The sequence below is a fragment of the Pleurodeles waltl genome, chromosome 2_2 (assembly GCF_031143425.1).
Source record: "Pleurodeles waltl isolate 20211129_DDA chromosome 2_2, aPleWal1.hap1.20221129, whole genome shotgun sequence".
Classification (NCBI taxonomy): domain Eukaryota; kingdom Metazoa; phylum Chordata; class Amphibia; order Caudata; family Salamandridae; genus Pleurodeles; species Pleurodeles waltl.
The window spans coordinates 699039196-699052855 of NC_090439.1; the positions used below are offsets into that span (position 1 = coordinate 699039196).

At 41.9% G+C, this 13660-nt stretch overlaps 1 protein-coding gene across 1 annotated transcript in view; it reads right to left on the reverse strand.

Annotated features, from left to right (window-relative positions):
- Positions 1 to 13660, reverse strand: part of CYP7B1 (cytochrome P450 family 7 subfamily B member 1) — an 808916-nt gene that overhangs the window by 362596 nt on the left and 432660 nt on the right. The window contains exon 2 of the mRNA XM_069220257.1: positions 2534 to 2673. Coding sequence (XP_069076358.1) covers positions 2534 to 2673 — 140 coding nt within the window. The remainder of the gene's footprint in view (positions 1 to 2533; positions 2674 to 13660) is intronic.

Here is a 13660-nt window from a genome sequence, read left to right on the forward strand (position 1 = left end):
GAGGTCATATATACATTAAACAAGTCTGGACTCAATGACGAGTGGCATCCCTGATGTTACACTTCTTTCGGGAGAGTGAAAAGGTCCTTACAACACTGATTGGCAGCAATTAGTTAAAAAAGATTTAATCCAGGCCAAAGCAAGATTCAATATACTACATTCCTTTATCTGTTGAAGCAGGATGTCATGTGAGATGGTATTGAACGCAGCAGATAGATCTAGTCATATCAGGACTGCATTTTTTCCCCGATCTAAGATCAGTTTCATTGTGTCTTCCACTTCTAGTAGGGCTGATTCAGTAGAATGTTTAGATCAGAAACCAGATTGTCTTGGATGAAGGACCTTGGTTTGCTCCAGGAACAAGATTACTTGTTGGTTGACCAATCCTTTGAGCATATTGCTTAACAAGGGGAGGAGAGAGATAGGGCAAAGGTAGGATAGCACAGTAGGGTCAGCTAGAAGCCTTTTTGAAGTGATTTACTAACTGCTAGTTTCCACTCTGTGGAACCTCTGCGCTGGCCAGCGAGGAATTCATGACTTTATTAATCAAGGGATTCACAATATCCACTACTTTGTGAAGGCCTGAGGGGGGCAAGGATCATTAGGAGATCCTAATTTACATGATAAAATAGCCTGATGAGATTGGGCTAAAGTTATTTCTTGAAAAGACATTTGAGTTGTAGTCGCTGTTGTTGAGGATGAGTTCAATGGATCTGCATTTATCAGTGGTATCACACAGGGAAACTCCTTTTCGATAGTGCAAATTTTCCCTCGAAAAACAGAAAAATTTGGTCACAGAGGATTTGGGAAACAGGTATATCCCTGTTAAATGCCTTTGAATGTAAAAAGGATTTAGTGATCTTAATCGTTTTCTGGTCAAATTGAGCATCAGTAATCTGAGCTGTGAAGTAGGCCTTTTTGGTCGCTTTAATCTGGGCATGATAAACTTTCAAGACTGTTCTAAAAGAATGCAAGTCAACTGGCTTGTACGTTTGCCACCATGTACATTCCACCTGCTTACACCGCAAACGTTGTTCCCCAGTTGCCTGTGTGACCCAAGGCGCAGATGGCTTATTCCCCTGCATGTTCTTTGAAGTTGTAACTTGGGCTAATTCATTAGCGATCCAGTTATTGAAAGCAAGGAGATCTTCCTGCAGGTCCCCTCTATGGGTTGGTGTGGAGTTAAAAAGAAAGGGAGAAATCACGGCTGAGTAATGAGATGGAGCATGCTGTCAGCAAAGTCCAATGATTACACCAAGAACATGCTGGATTAAGTGGGGTTCGATGGCCTTATTCCCTATCCACTTCACATACACATTTCTGAAAAATGTTTTAGGACATATGTAATTGACTGGGCTTGGCACAGAAAGAAAATTACATCTGAAGGTGATGAAAATCTCTAATAATAGAAAAAGCTTACTTCAGCCAATCTATGTTGCCTTGGAAGTTGCACACACAGGTATTGGATCCAACTAACTGATACACTCTTTAATATGCACTTTGCAAATAGAACCGGATCTTGTATTGTTTCAACACACTATCACAAATAAATAGATTTAATTAAGCCATGATATTTACTTGTATATTGTTTGACAGTGATTAACGAGGGTCTTGGATAACCACGTTAAGATCTCAAATGAAATTAAGCTTGAATTGTGTACCTGTCTGCATACTGACAGAAATTTGCAGGTAGATCTGGATGTCCTAGTAACACCCTTTAAACTGGTAGTCTATAATCCAGAGCATGACCCCTAACAGCTTTAGAGAAATATTGATCTGCGTGGTGACAAATTATAATCCTTAATTGAATAGCAGTGTCCAAAATACTTCAGGAGAGACTGTGGGGTTCCATTGCCAAATCTCATGTCTGAAAGTAAGGAATGCCACAGGAAAGCTTGTGACCCCATCCTTGTTCTGGAGTCCCTGAAGTAAGACCTTGACTCCTCCACCATATGTGGGAGCTCATCTGGAATGCAAAACCATCACCACATTTGTTTGCTTGGATATCAACCCCTAAAGGGTGAGGTGGATGAGGGGGCATATGCCAGTCAGTGATGATAGAATTGAACACTGGTGGTTGATGGTTTGAGAAAGAAACACATTTGACTATATGTTTGATGGGGTCAATAGCATGTGATCCTTTTTTCCTAGAAAAACCTGAGAATCATTTGAGTTAATATGGAACACATGCAGACCTTTGTGAACACTTTTTAAGGTACTAGTAATCTAAAAATACAGATCAGACAACAGTCTACAGAGTATCAGATTAAGAAAAGTACAATTGTTGTCCGACTATTAACAGTCAAGTCTCAGTCGCCCGAAAGCAAGAAAGACTGCATGTTTGTTTAATATGAGCAGATGAAATACATACTCACAAAACAGATTATCTTACTGTGTGTAGATAGGACCTCTGGAATTGTACTGTACTTATTCTTCTAGACTTAGGACAATGATGCAAAGCATCCTTGCACATCAGCTTCTTGAGCACATTTATAGTGCAGCCAGGTTTAGAAGTAAAGAAATGTTGTCTTACCAAGGAGGTGTACCGTAAAGATATCACCATGTTTCTTCTGCAGCGACTTCAGAAAATTTACAGGACTTTTGCGAAACTGTAACGCGCAGCCAAGGTAAGGAATCCATCCAGTTTCTAATGGCGGTTCTCCTGCTCTTCTCCTAAAGAAACATTTGAAGAGATAGCACACTTGGTGTTACATTATATTCACTTTTTACAGCGAACGATAAAAAAATGTTGAACCCATATAAATATTGAAATACACACAACCCGCAATAAAAGCCTTATCCATGGTTTTGAAGATTAAATCGTATCCCATCACTGGACTCAAGCTCTGCGGAGTTGTGATTAATAAACAAGATAGATGGCGGGATCTCTTTGCCGAATGTGATGTTTTCACATTTTATTGGGGATTATAGATAGAATATAAATGATCAAGAGAAACCTGTATTTTCAAAAAATCATCAGATATGAGGTCATTAAATGAGCCATAACAATAGCCTGGGCAATTACTCCCTGCTTGTTTGCATGTCTTACTCTCAGCGCCTTTGTTCTTGGCAGCCAGGCAATTTGCATGTCAACTTAAGCTGCAGGTTATGATAAAACAATTCCAAAAGACTCGGATAATCGGGATGCAGGAAACAAGAAACTGACGCCTTTTATTTGAGTTAACCCTAAATATCTGTTTCTTGTCATAGCACTTTGCAGTATATGATACATGTTTATGCATCAAAACACCTGCATAGTGCATTAAAGACTCCCACGTACATACCTATATATATTTGGAACTTGCACGCAGGTGATAACTTAGTTAAACAAAGAACAAAGCATTCAAAGAAAATTTAATCAGCATTTTGCCACAAATGGCATTAATTTAACAACGTGTCATTGCCTGACATTATGACAGAACAAGTATTTCACAAGAGTGGCATTTTTAATGAATCGGAGAGGGCTTTAAAGATTCAGTAGAAGCTGTCACTAGAGAGGTTTTATAACACCTACAGATCAATTTTATAGCACTTCAGGGGCAGTTAGAGAATACAGTGAGGATATTTGTTTACTCTGGGCTCAAAACTATTTTAATATCTTATATTTAAAGGGTGTTTGAAGGACTTGGATTGGACTCAGCCACTCATAATTGGGGATTGGTCAAAGAGTGGTCAAATGTACTGTATGAAAGTGAGAATTAAATTATAACTCTGAATGATCAAGAATGCAGCATGCACTTGGTTCGGCTAAAGCAACAACACAGCATCTTCATAATCTCAGGAACCCACTTGCACAGATTTGCAGCTTGATATAGCTGTCTGCGATCCACTCACATTTATCAGTGGCACAGCACTCGTCACCAAGAATGGTATTGTTTGCATGCTAGGCTATGCTTTGCAAGCTATGAATTTGGAAACACAAGTACAGGACAGGAGCAAGTTCTATGTGGGCTAGGTACTTGCTTAGAATGACCACAGAGGAGTGACACAGCATGATTACAGTGTGCGGACAGTGTCCACAGTACAGGTTCGAAGACCCGTCTGCGCACGTAGGGGCGGGACACAGGTTGTTACAGCCATGCCTCGAACAAAAGTGCCCCTCACCCACTGGCCTAAGTAATAGCGTTTCAGGTTAGAGACAGCACAACGCAGGACTAAAGGGGTCTCGAAAAGGTCAAGGAAGAGATTCAAGAAGAGGTGGAGAGGGAGGAGGATCGCTTCAATGGAAATGGGATAGGGGAATGGGCAGTGGTGTAGGGAGTGTGTCATACGCCCTAGTGCAAGGACGAAAAAGTCCCCCAGCTGCTGCCTAAGCTATGAAATACAGCAATAATCACGGTTCAGTAGACCCCTCAGGCCTGTGGGCCCTGGTGCCACTGCACCTGCTGTACCAATGGAAGCTATGCCTCTACGAATTGGAGTCTTCGGTACGGGGTGAGAACAGGACTGGCAGCTGTAAGTTGAGCATTGTGATGTAAATTGGGAGCTGTAGGGGATAAGGGAGGGGGAGAATGGAGGCTACAGGAGCAGAGGTGAAGACAGAGCCTCAGTAAAGAGCTGACAAAGGATCTGTTAGAAGAGAGGTAAGAAAAGAAGGGAAACTACAGAAGGGGGAATGGGCGATGAGAGAGAGCTGAGGCGTAGAGGAAAGTGGTGAATGCGGTACAGGCTAGGAGATGAAGTGAAGAAACTGCTGTGACTTGAGAGGCGAGAAGCAAGGAAGAAGAAAATCTACAATAGGGCACGTGAGAGTAAGAAGGGCAGCTGCAACTATTTAAAATGATAAAATTTGTTTGCAGCTTTGGAGTCAGTATAGATGGACCTGCTCACTTAGATTGCAAAATAATGAAACAGATAAGGGTACTATGTTGCAATAATACCCTGTTGGATTCTAATCCAGTCCACAAAGATTTATCAGGGTGTCTGCTGATATAAAAATGTAAGTACATATGCAACATGTTTAGGTGATGTTACTGCACAAAATGAACTGATGAATATAACCATATTTTCCAGACATTAGAGAAAAAATTTAAATGTTTCACGGTTCACTGTGAAATATGGGTTTCATCATCGTAGTGAAAGCCCCCAAGCACCCAAGTCATTTAACAAAACTCTACCAGCTACGATTATGCAGCAAGGTTATAGAAATTATGTGATACGGTTTGCGAAATTTTATAGTAAAAAAATAAATTATACAACACATTCACTGGCAATATTATTCTCAGATATTTGAGCTAGAAATAAAAAAAATTGTGGTATCTGCAAATTCCGCAGTAGATTATGTGGCAAATGCTGTAAGTATTGAGACGAGGTTGAAATACAATAGGAAAGGTGCAATGAGGTTTGAACACCTTGAAATAAAACACATAGGGCCAGATGTAGCAATGTCAGAATTTGCGATTCTGAAATTGCGAGTCGGTGCGACTAATATTAATGAGGTGGGTCGCATTTTGCGACCCCATAGCGAGTCCCTGCACTCACAGGGATGGTGGCCTGCTGAAGTCAGCAGACCTCCATGTCTGTGACTGCTTTTTAAATAAAGCAGTTTATTTTTTATTTTGCAGCCCGTTTTCCTTAAAGGAAAACGAGTTGCAAAATAAAAAAAATAACAAAACTGTTTGGTTTCGGTTTTTCAGAGTTTTTCAGAGTAAGCAGTGGTCCATTGGACCACTGCCTGCTCTGAAAAACCCTTTTTGGCAACATTCACAAAGGGGAAGGGGTCCCATAGGGACCCCTTCCCTTTTGCGAATGGGTTACCACCAGTATGACACTGGTGGTAACTGCAAATTGCTTTGCGACCGCATTCACAGTCACAAAGCAATTCTGCATTGCGATGCGAGTCGCAAATAGGAAGGGAACACCCCTTCCTATTTGCGAGTCGCATTCACAATTTGCGAGTCGGTTCCGACTCGCAAATTGTGAATGTGCATCACAAAAGGCTATTTTGCATGGCGCAAACTGCGATTTTCGCAGTTTGCACCATGCAAACAGCTTTCTACATCTGGCCCATAATCCTGAGAATATAATTATCTCAGAAGGGTCAGGCGGTTCCTAAACCTTTAGGAACAGGTGGCTTCAGGCCTGATGGAAGGACAGGAGAGGGACAGAGGTCCCAGTGAAACTGAAGGTGCAGCAAGGTATGGCACCGTCTCTGGGAACAGGGGCCAGTGCTCAAGAATCATCTGTGGACATGGGCGGTCCTCATGGTAAACAGTTACCCATTCTGAGGAAGGCCTACATATTCCCTTGGGTCGAATTGCTGTTGACTTCCACCTTTTGAACCACATTTCGATATGTTCATAGTAGTATCACAACATAGAAACATTCGATATGAAACTAGTACTTTACTTTTGTTTGCTATTTAGGATTTGTTCTTGTTTCACACACTAATCTAATGTTGTGTATGAACCGAGTTTTGAGCATGAAACGCTTGTTTTTACTCATTCACGTGTCACTGAGCTGCCCGTTTTGCACATGTAAAATGTCTTTCTTGAATTTATATATCTTGCAATGTATCATTATTGTACATAATGTCAGTTCATAGCTACCTGTGCAAAGTATGTGATAGCATTTATTTGTCCTTATTTGTAGCCGGTTTTAAGCAGCTCCGGGTGCCAGTGTTAACTTCATATTCCGATGACCCCAGGTTCCTGGTGGAAAATGTGGATACTCCTTTGTATTTACGCACACAGCAGAGACTATGGCTGCAAAATCTGCAAGCTTTAGACCATCTCTGGAGGATCTGTGCGAGGCAAATCCCACAGTCTGTTTTCACTACCAAACATCCTCTCAAACCTAAACCAATGCCACCAACCCTAAACTCTGATCTCCAGGCATGTCCTCTGAACTCTGGTCATTGAGACAGGTCACGATTATGCTCAAACAATGGCTACAAGCTATATGGTCTTTGTTCGCTAAATACTTTCTGCAAATACAGACTGTGCTGACAAGTGATTGTCTATGTTTGTGGGGCCCCAGTTCAAACTATGTACTTCAACACATTCAGATCTACAGCTGAGGATAGATTATTCTGAATAAAACACCCATACAAATACATCTGCAGTGCATCATACTCGGCATGCCGTGGCCTAGCGTGCTGCACATATGTTCAGTCAAGTACAAGAGGACAGAGGATAGTGTGGTCAATGCACTCTGTTAAAAAGAGCAGTAAAAAGCAGGGTTACACATGTAGCTGGCCATTGATAAATCATGGATAGCCTGCTTTGTGCATGAACATAAACCAAGTTTTGCAGTAGAAGGCAAAGGTATTTTAACCCATGGAGATAAAAGGAATATTAGCATTTGCATTGAAACTACCTCAAAAGTATTTTCTTTACATGAGGCAACTCAAGAGTTGCGGTTGATGTAAAGTACAGTTTTTCTCATATGTCTGTAGCAGGATAGAGCTCGCATTGGGATCTGGCCAACCCTCTTCCTAGTTTAATATTTCTGACCTAAATACTACAGCCATCACTCGTCACCATCATGGGATGGGGGATTCTCTTATCAGTAAGGTGAGCACACACCTTAACTTTAACATTAGTTTGGCAATCTTAGTAGAAATATTACTTGCCATTGTACTATAGGATAGAAAAAAAATTATATGAAGAGAAAACCATATCACTGAAAGCAACACAATCTACAAATACATACACTTTTCTTAACAATCAGCTATTTGACAATGCATGAAATGTTGGTTAGGAGCACTGACAACAACTAAAATGCCAGGTTTTCTAACATGGGAAGTATTTATACATAGATCAAAGATTGTTGGTAATCTCTTATTAAATGTTTCCAACACAGTTTATTTCAAACAGAAAGATCAATTTGTAATTTTCCATTCCAGTTCCCGCCCTACTTTTTTTTTCATCTGCAAGACATCATTTCTTCTCTTATGCAGCTGTTTCTTTGGCGGAATCTGATTTAAATCCGGTTACAGAACAAGTCTATTTTAGAAAGGATTAAAATAAATATTCAGAAATAACTCTGATGCTGCATCCCATCTGTGAAGGTGACTTATTCTACATTCAGAACAACTCATTTTGATTAATCACAAGATATTTACAAGCTCATATCTAATCGCTCATCAAGGGAATCGCATGCTTTACTACAACTAAACAAGGCACGGAAATTCAGGCTACAGAATGTTTTTTTCTTTCTTTTTTTTGCTATTTGATGTAGAGCGGACCTAGCACAAAGGAGCAGTGGTTGCTTTACAGAAAATATTAGTAGTGTTACAGGGCATCTCAAAACATGTTATTGAATTAGGAACAGTGCTAAAACAAGGCACTGTGCACATACAACGAGGATGCACAGGGCTGAGGGTCCATGTGAAATGGGAGCACAGAAATCAAGATCTGAAGGCGACGATGATGTGAATTTGTAATTAGTTTATTTTTTACAGTTCTTCATACATATTTGTAAGGTCCCCAAACGTAAGCAGTTGCATACATTTCCCGTCCAGAGAATTCCACAATTCACTTCCTAACTGCCCATTGAGGTTCTTAAATGTGGCAGTGGCACACCATTGAATTCGAATAATGGTTCCATATTTTAAAAAATTAAAATCTGCATTTATACGATCATAGCCTAAAAAAAGAAATCCCAGTAGTACACATATAGTTTCGTGTTTCAGATGTTCCCATGGGGAAAACGCGTGGGAGTTTGTGCTGTCCGTGACTGTACATTTCTGCATAACATTAACTGGGTCTAATGATGTACTGAGTATATTTGTCAGTATTAGCTTGCTCTCCATTAAGTAAATCTGGAGATTGGCATAGCAGTTCTTTACAGTGGGACGTGAACAGGGTAATGCATTGTACAGGGAGACAGACCCCAGGAGCCCAGACTCAGAGAGGCACAGAAATGGCACATATAGATAGAACGATTGTGAAAGTGAAATCTGTGCACGTGGAAAGTAAGGCAAGAATCACTAATCTGGAATTACAGTGGGAGGATCTGACCTGGAAGGCCTCCATAATGACCCTGAACACTTTCACAATAGCCTCCTTCCCTTCTGCGACAGTGGATCCCCTAGTACGCCTACTGTAGTCGAAAGGTAACGCTGTGACAAATATTTAGATAGGCTTTCTGTCATACTCTAATTGAACACATCTCATTTCCCTTCCCCCTTCAAGCACCCCCTCCTCTCTGTCATTCGGTCACAAGCTGTATGCTTCACGGCGTTTCCGCGGGGTGAAGCGGACACAGCTCAGAAATCCAGGGCAAAATTAACTTAATGCTCAGAGTCTCCGGCCTCACACCAGGGAGACATTTTCCTATTACAAGGACTTGCGGGTTGTAGTTTGCATCAGACATGTTTAGGTCACCGGCAATACGCGTAACACCCTTAAACTCCATGTCAGGGCTCTGGGTATTTCTGAGGAAATCTAGCGCTTGCTCCACTTAGGGCCCCGGTACAATGATAACAGAATGTGTCTTCATCTCTAGTCTGCCTTCTTGTAGGAAATGGAGTTCAGCCCAGTGATTTATACCTGGCTGCTCAGGCGCAGGGGACACAGTAGAATAAACAGTGGAATCTCTCAAAATGAAATGCTTGGCTGCACAAGCTTTGAAGCACGTGAAGTGGAATTTGCTGAACTGCTCCGAACTGCAGATCTCCCAGGGTCACGCCATGCAGCTGATATTATTAGGGAATGATATTTGGCTTTAAGAATTGCAAACATTTGCATACAAAACAAAAGGTTCCTAATGCCTACATTTCCTCCTCATGCAATTTTATTTGTCTTGTATTTCATTAGTTAATTCTGAAAAATTAATACCAACTTGTTAATATACATAAACAGATGTAAAAGGCATATAATGCACACTTGGGCAAGTCCACGGGTTCTTGAAAACAAAGATTGACAAACAGTACCTTTCTGTCCCATAATTTCCAGCTATCTGAAGAAGGAATCGAATGTATAGGTTATCATTCATGGACATCATAGCAGAATAATGCTTCAGCCCCCTAAAATGTGACCACTGTTGTATCATATTATGATTTTTATTACAGAATCACTGCTATGCCGGTGACAAAGATTCCTGTCCGGCTCTTACAGTGAGTGAAATGGATTGCAATAAATAAACTCCCTCTTTCCACATGGGCAGCATTATCTGCCTTTGGCCTAGGAGGAATGAGGCCATCCAGCAATGGATGGGGGTATGATGCTGACATTCTCACTGGCATCCGTACAGTCCTCCCAGACATCCCTCTACCGTACAGGGATGGCTCCTCAATTAGGGCGGAGGAGTGTTGCCCCTCTGTCAGCAGTGGCTGCTGCAAAACCTTTACAAGAAAACAATAATAAACAGTGATTATTATCATTTAGTTGTAAAGGGGCGGGCCACGGGGGTGACGATCAGTGAGGAGGAGTGCACAGCACACATGTGCAGTAGGCTTTCTACAGTCCAGTAACTCAGTTGCCAGGCTGGAAAGAGCGTGCATAGGCTCCCAGTCTGCCTGAGAGCGCCCTGGCTGGGTGCTTCCGGCCAATCCTAACGTGGCTCTGAGCAGTGTCAGGATGGGCCGCAGGCTGGGAGCCTGTGCCTGCAGCAGAGAAGCGGATGGAGCGGTGCGGCGGTGTTGGCAGCAAGCGAGGTAAGTGTGTTGTTTTTTAATCAATTGAATTTTTATTCCCCCAGCACGCTGTCAAGCCCCTTCCGCGCGCCGCTCCTGCTACCGTAGAGTTTTCAGCAGAAACTCTGCAGTGCCGCCTTCAAGCACCGCTAACAGTCTTTAGACCAGAAGCTAACTAGAATCCACATATGCAGTTGTCCACTTCACTGGAGTGGCACTGTAGTCCCACACCACCCCATGCACTGGATGCACGCATTGGACCACAAGTCTCTAGACACCGGCAAATATGCATTGGGAGGCAAAGTTTTACTGAAAACAAAATGAGGGCATGTATTCCCTCATTTACTGTGTGAAACAGTCATCAGAAAATCGGCAATGTTTTTTTTTAACCTTACTGTAAAACCTGCCACTTTTTTTCCCCTTCCTTATCCGTGAAAACGGGTGAGTTGCTTCACTAGAAATCTACAAAAAGAAAAATATGTGCACATTTTTGCCTCACAGACATATTTTTGTGTCGTGTGCTGATTTTTCTCTGCAAAGTTTTGCCCCACGTTCACCATCAGACAGAATCACTTTCTAGTGGTGCCCCCTGTGAATGTCCAAAAGGAAACTCTGTTTAAACGAATTCTGCTGAACTTTGCTGTCTGCTCCGAACAACCCTTTATATTTACATTTTTAAGTACAGTCTCCTTGATTTGGTGTTTACAGAAATGACTGTAGCAATGATATTTTTCAGAATTTAACTGAAAAATGGTCATGTAAGGAATGTGTCTTTATGAGATCTTCTAAGTTTGTGTATTTTCGGACAGTCTGCAATAGAGAATATTTTGACTGGATGATGCTTACTTTTTAGGATATTCCGAAAAAGACACTTTTGTAGAACATATTTTAGATGATTTCCAGATTATTGCACTTTTGCAATGTGAAATTTGTTGGGACAGAAATATCCCCTCCATTGCTCAGGTAAGCATGAGTTAGACTGTCGGAAAAGTAACTCAATGTCATGCAAAAGTTTTTACATTTTTCCTCAGTCAACACTACAACTATATGTGGGATGAAAAGAATGTGAGGAAGGGTGAGTGTGTGTGTGGATCTGTGTGTGTGTGTGTGTGTGTGTGTTTATCACATGCTATAAGGACCGTATGAGTCCTCGCAGTGTGAGTAAACTCTGACAGAACCAGACAAACACTATCTTTGTGAGTACGGGTGAGCTATGAGGACCGGTACCCTTACTGTTTTAGGTACTTTTGAACAAAGGCTGCTCTGTAAGTTACCCCAGCATTAAAGCTCCTGTGAAGTTATGGCTAGGCCTGTCTTTGTGGGATTGGCAAGCCAAAATGGAGAACTGAGGTGAGGTTGCCCAGGTTCTTTAATCCGTAAGCATGATTGGAACATTTCTGGACCTTACCCCAGGGTCAGCATAGGTACTGGGCTCCAGTATCTGGTGGGTGGGGTTGGCATGCCTCGTCCTTTGTTATTTGGAAGTGGGCCTTGAGCACTCTTGTCTCATCTCCCAAAAGCACTGTATGGTTACAGCAACAAGTGGCCAAGGATGTCACATCCTTAAAGTTTAGCCTCAATCCCTTATCAGGCTTCAGTTCTGTCACCTCCTCTTGCCCAAGGCTGTATAACAAAGACTATGGCAGAATCAGTCTAAGCTCTTGGTCTCTAACAAAGTCAGACAATAATGTCTCGCAAGAGGCAGTTGAAATTGCACTCTCCTTTCTATTAGTCTGACAGTAATCCATGGAGTTATTAAGTGAGACTTTTCTGAGTATAGCCCTGCAAGATCTATGTCAATCCATGCAACGTTGCAGAGATTTATTACCCTTTGAAGTCGCCTTCATGTAAGCCCTTTAATGCCCTTGCCATAACTCCTGAATCTGTGGGTGACCATGGTGCAGGGAAAAACTGATCGTATTCAGCGGTTTTAGAGAACTAGTGCCTTGAAGAGCTGAAACTCTTTAACTTCTCTACATTTTCAAGATGAAACTTTACCTCTTCGAAATTTCAACCACCATATCCCAGGGATTTCAGTCCATGGGCACTGGAAGACATCTCTAGTCCTACATTGAGCAATTTCAAAGTTATATGCCTAACACACGTTCACTGTTATGGCTCAGGAATTTAGTGCACATGCACTGGAAAACAACTCTAGTCCTACTTCTGGATTTCCAGCCTTTCCCCAGAAATATTAGCTGTTGTGTGGTCGCGGTGACCTCTGCTGTCTACTTTGGCAGGGGTTTGTGTTTGGGCCTTAGGAAGACTCTGGAGGTCATGCCAGCATGACAGGGAAGTTGTCTCAGACAGGAGAGGCTGTGGATAACATGTGCTCTGCTGGCAGAGAGCCTCCCTGACTCTCACTACAACTGTGGTATACTCTACTCGCGACCTGCGTGCACATACGTTCACACAGGAGTGAAGACTGCGGTTAAATCACTAAGCTGTGGTTAAATCACAATGCTGCTTACAAGAAGCTGAGAAGAACAAGCTTTAACGACCCCCATTTGTAAGTCTCATCAGAAAGGGCTTTTACAGCAGAACACCTTCATTGAAGCACCACAGAAAAGTGTTTATAACAGTAACATTGTGGACACCTAGCGTTAAATATAACAGGCAGGAACACAGTATTATAAAACCCTCTCAAAAGTGCAATAGGCAGGGTATGTGTATAATGAGCACCCTACTGTTGATTGCCAGTTGGTACCTGATGAATATTTGTATTGTATAAGTGTATTATGTGTAGTAGTAGGGTGTATGAAGAGATGATTAAGATGCTTTTCATTTTTAACAATAAAAGCACTGATCGGCCATTGATTAATGACTTGTCATTGTGGACTCTACTGAGTTTTAACTTGGTCAACATCACCTTCCTGACTAATCCTTGAACAGCTGTGTTGCTACCCTGAGTTGTAAGAGCTAAAGCTTGTACTTGATGCTCAGATTTGGGTCCAGTCGGACGGTGGACCCAGGACACCAGAGGTAAGAGACTCAGGGGGTCATTACGACCCTGGCGGTCGGTGGTATAGTGGAGGTATTACCGCCAACAGGCTGGCAGTACCTACCTCCACTATTCTGACA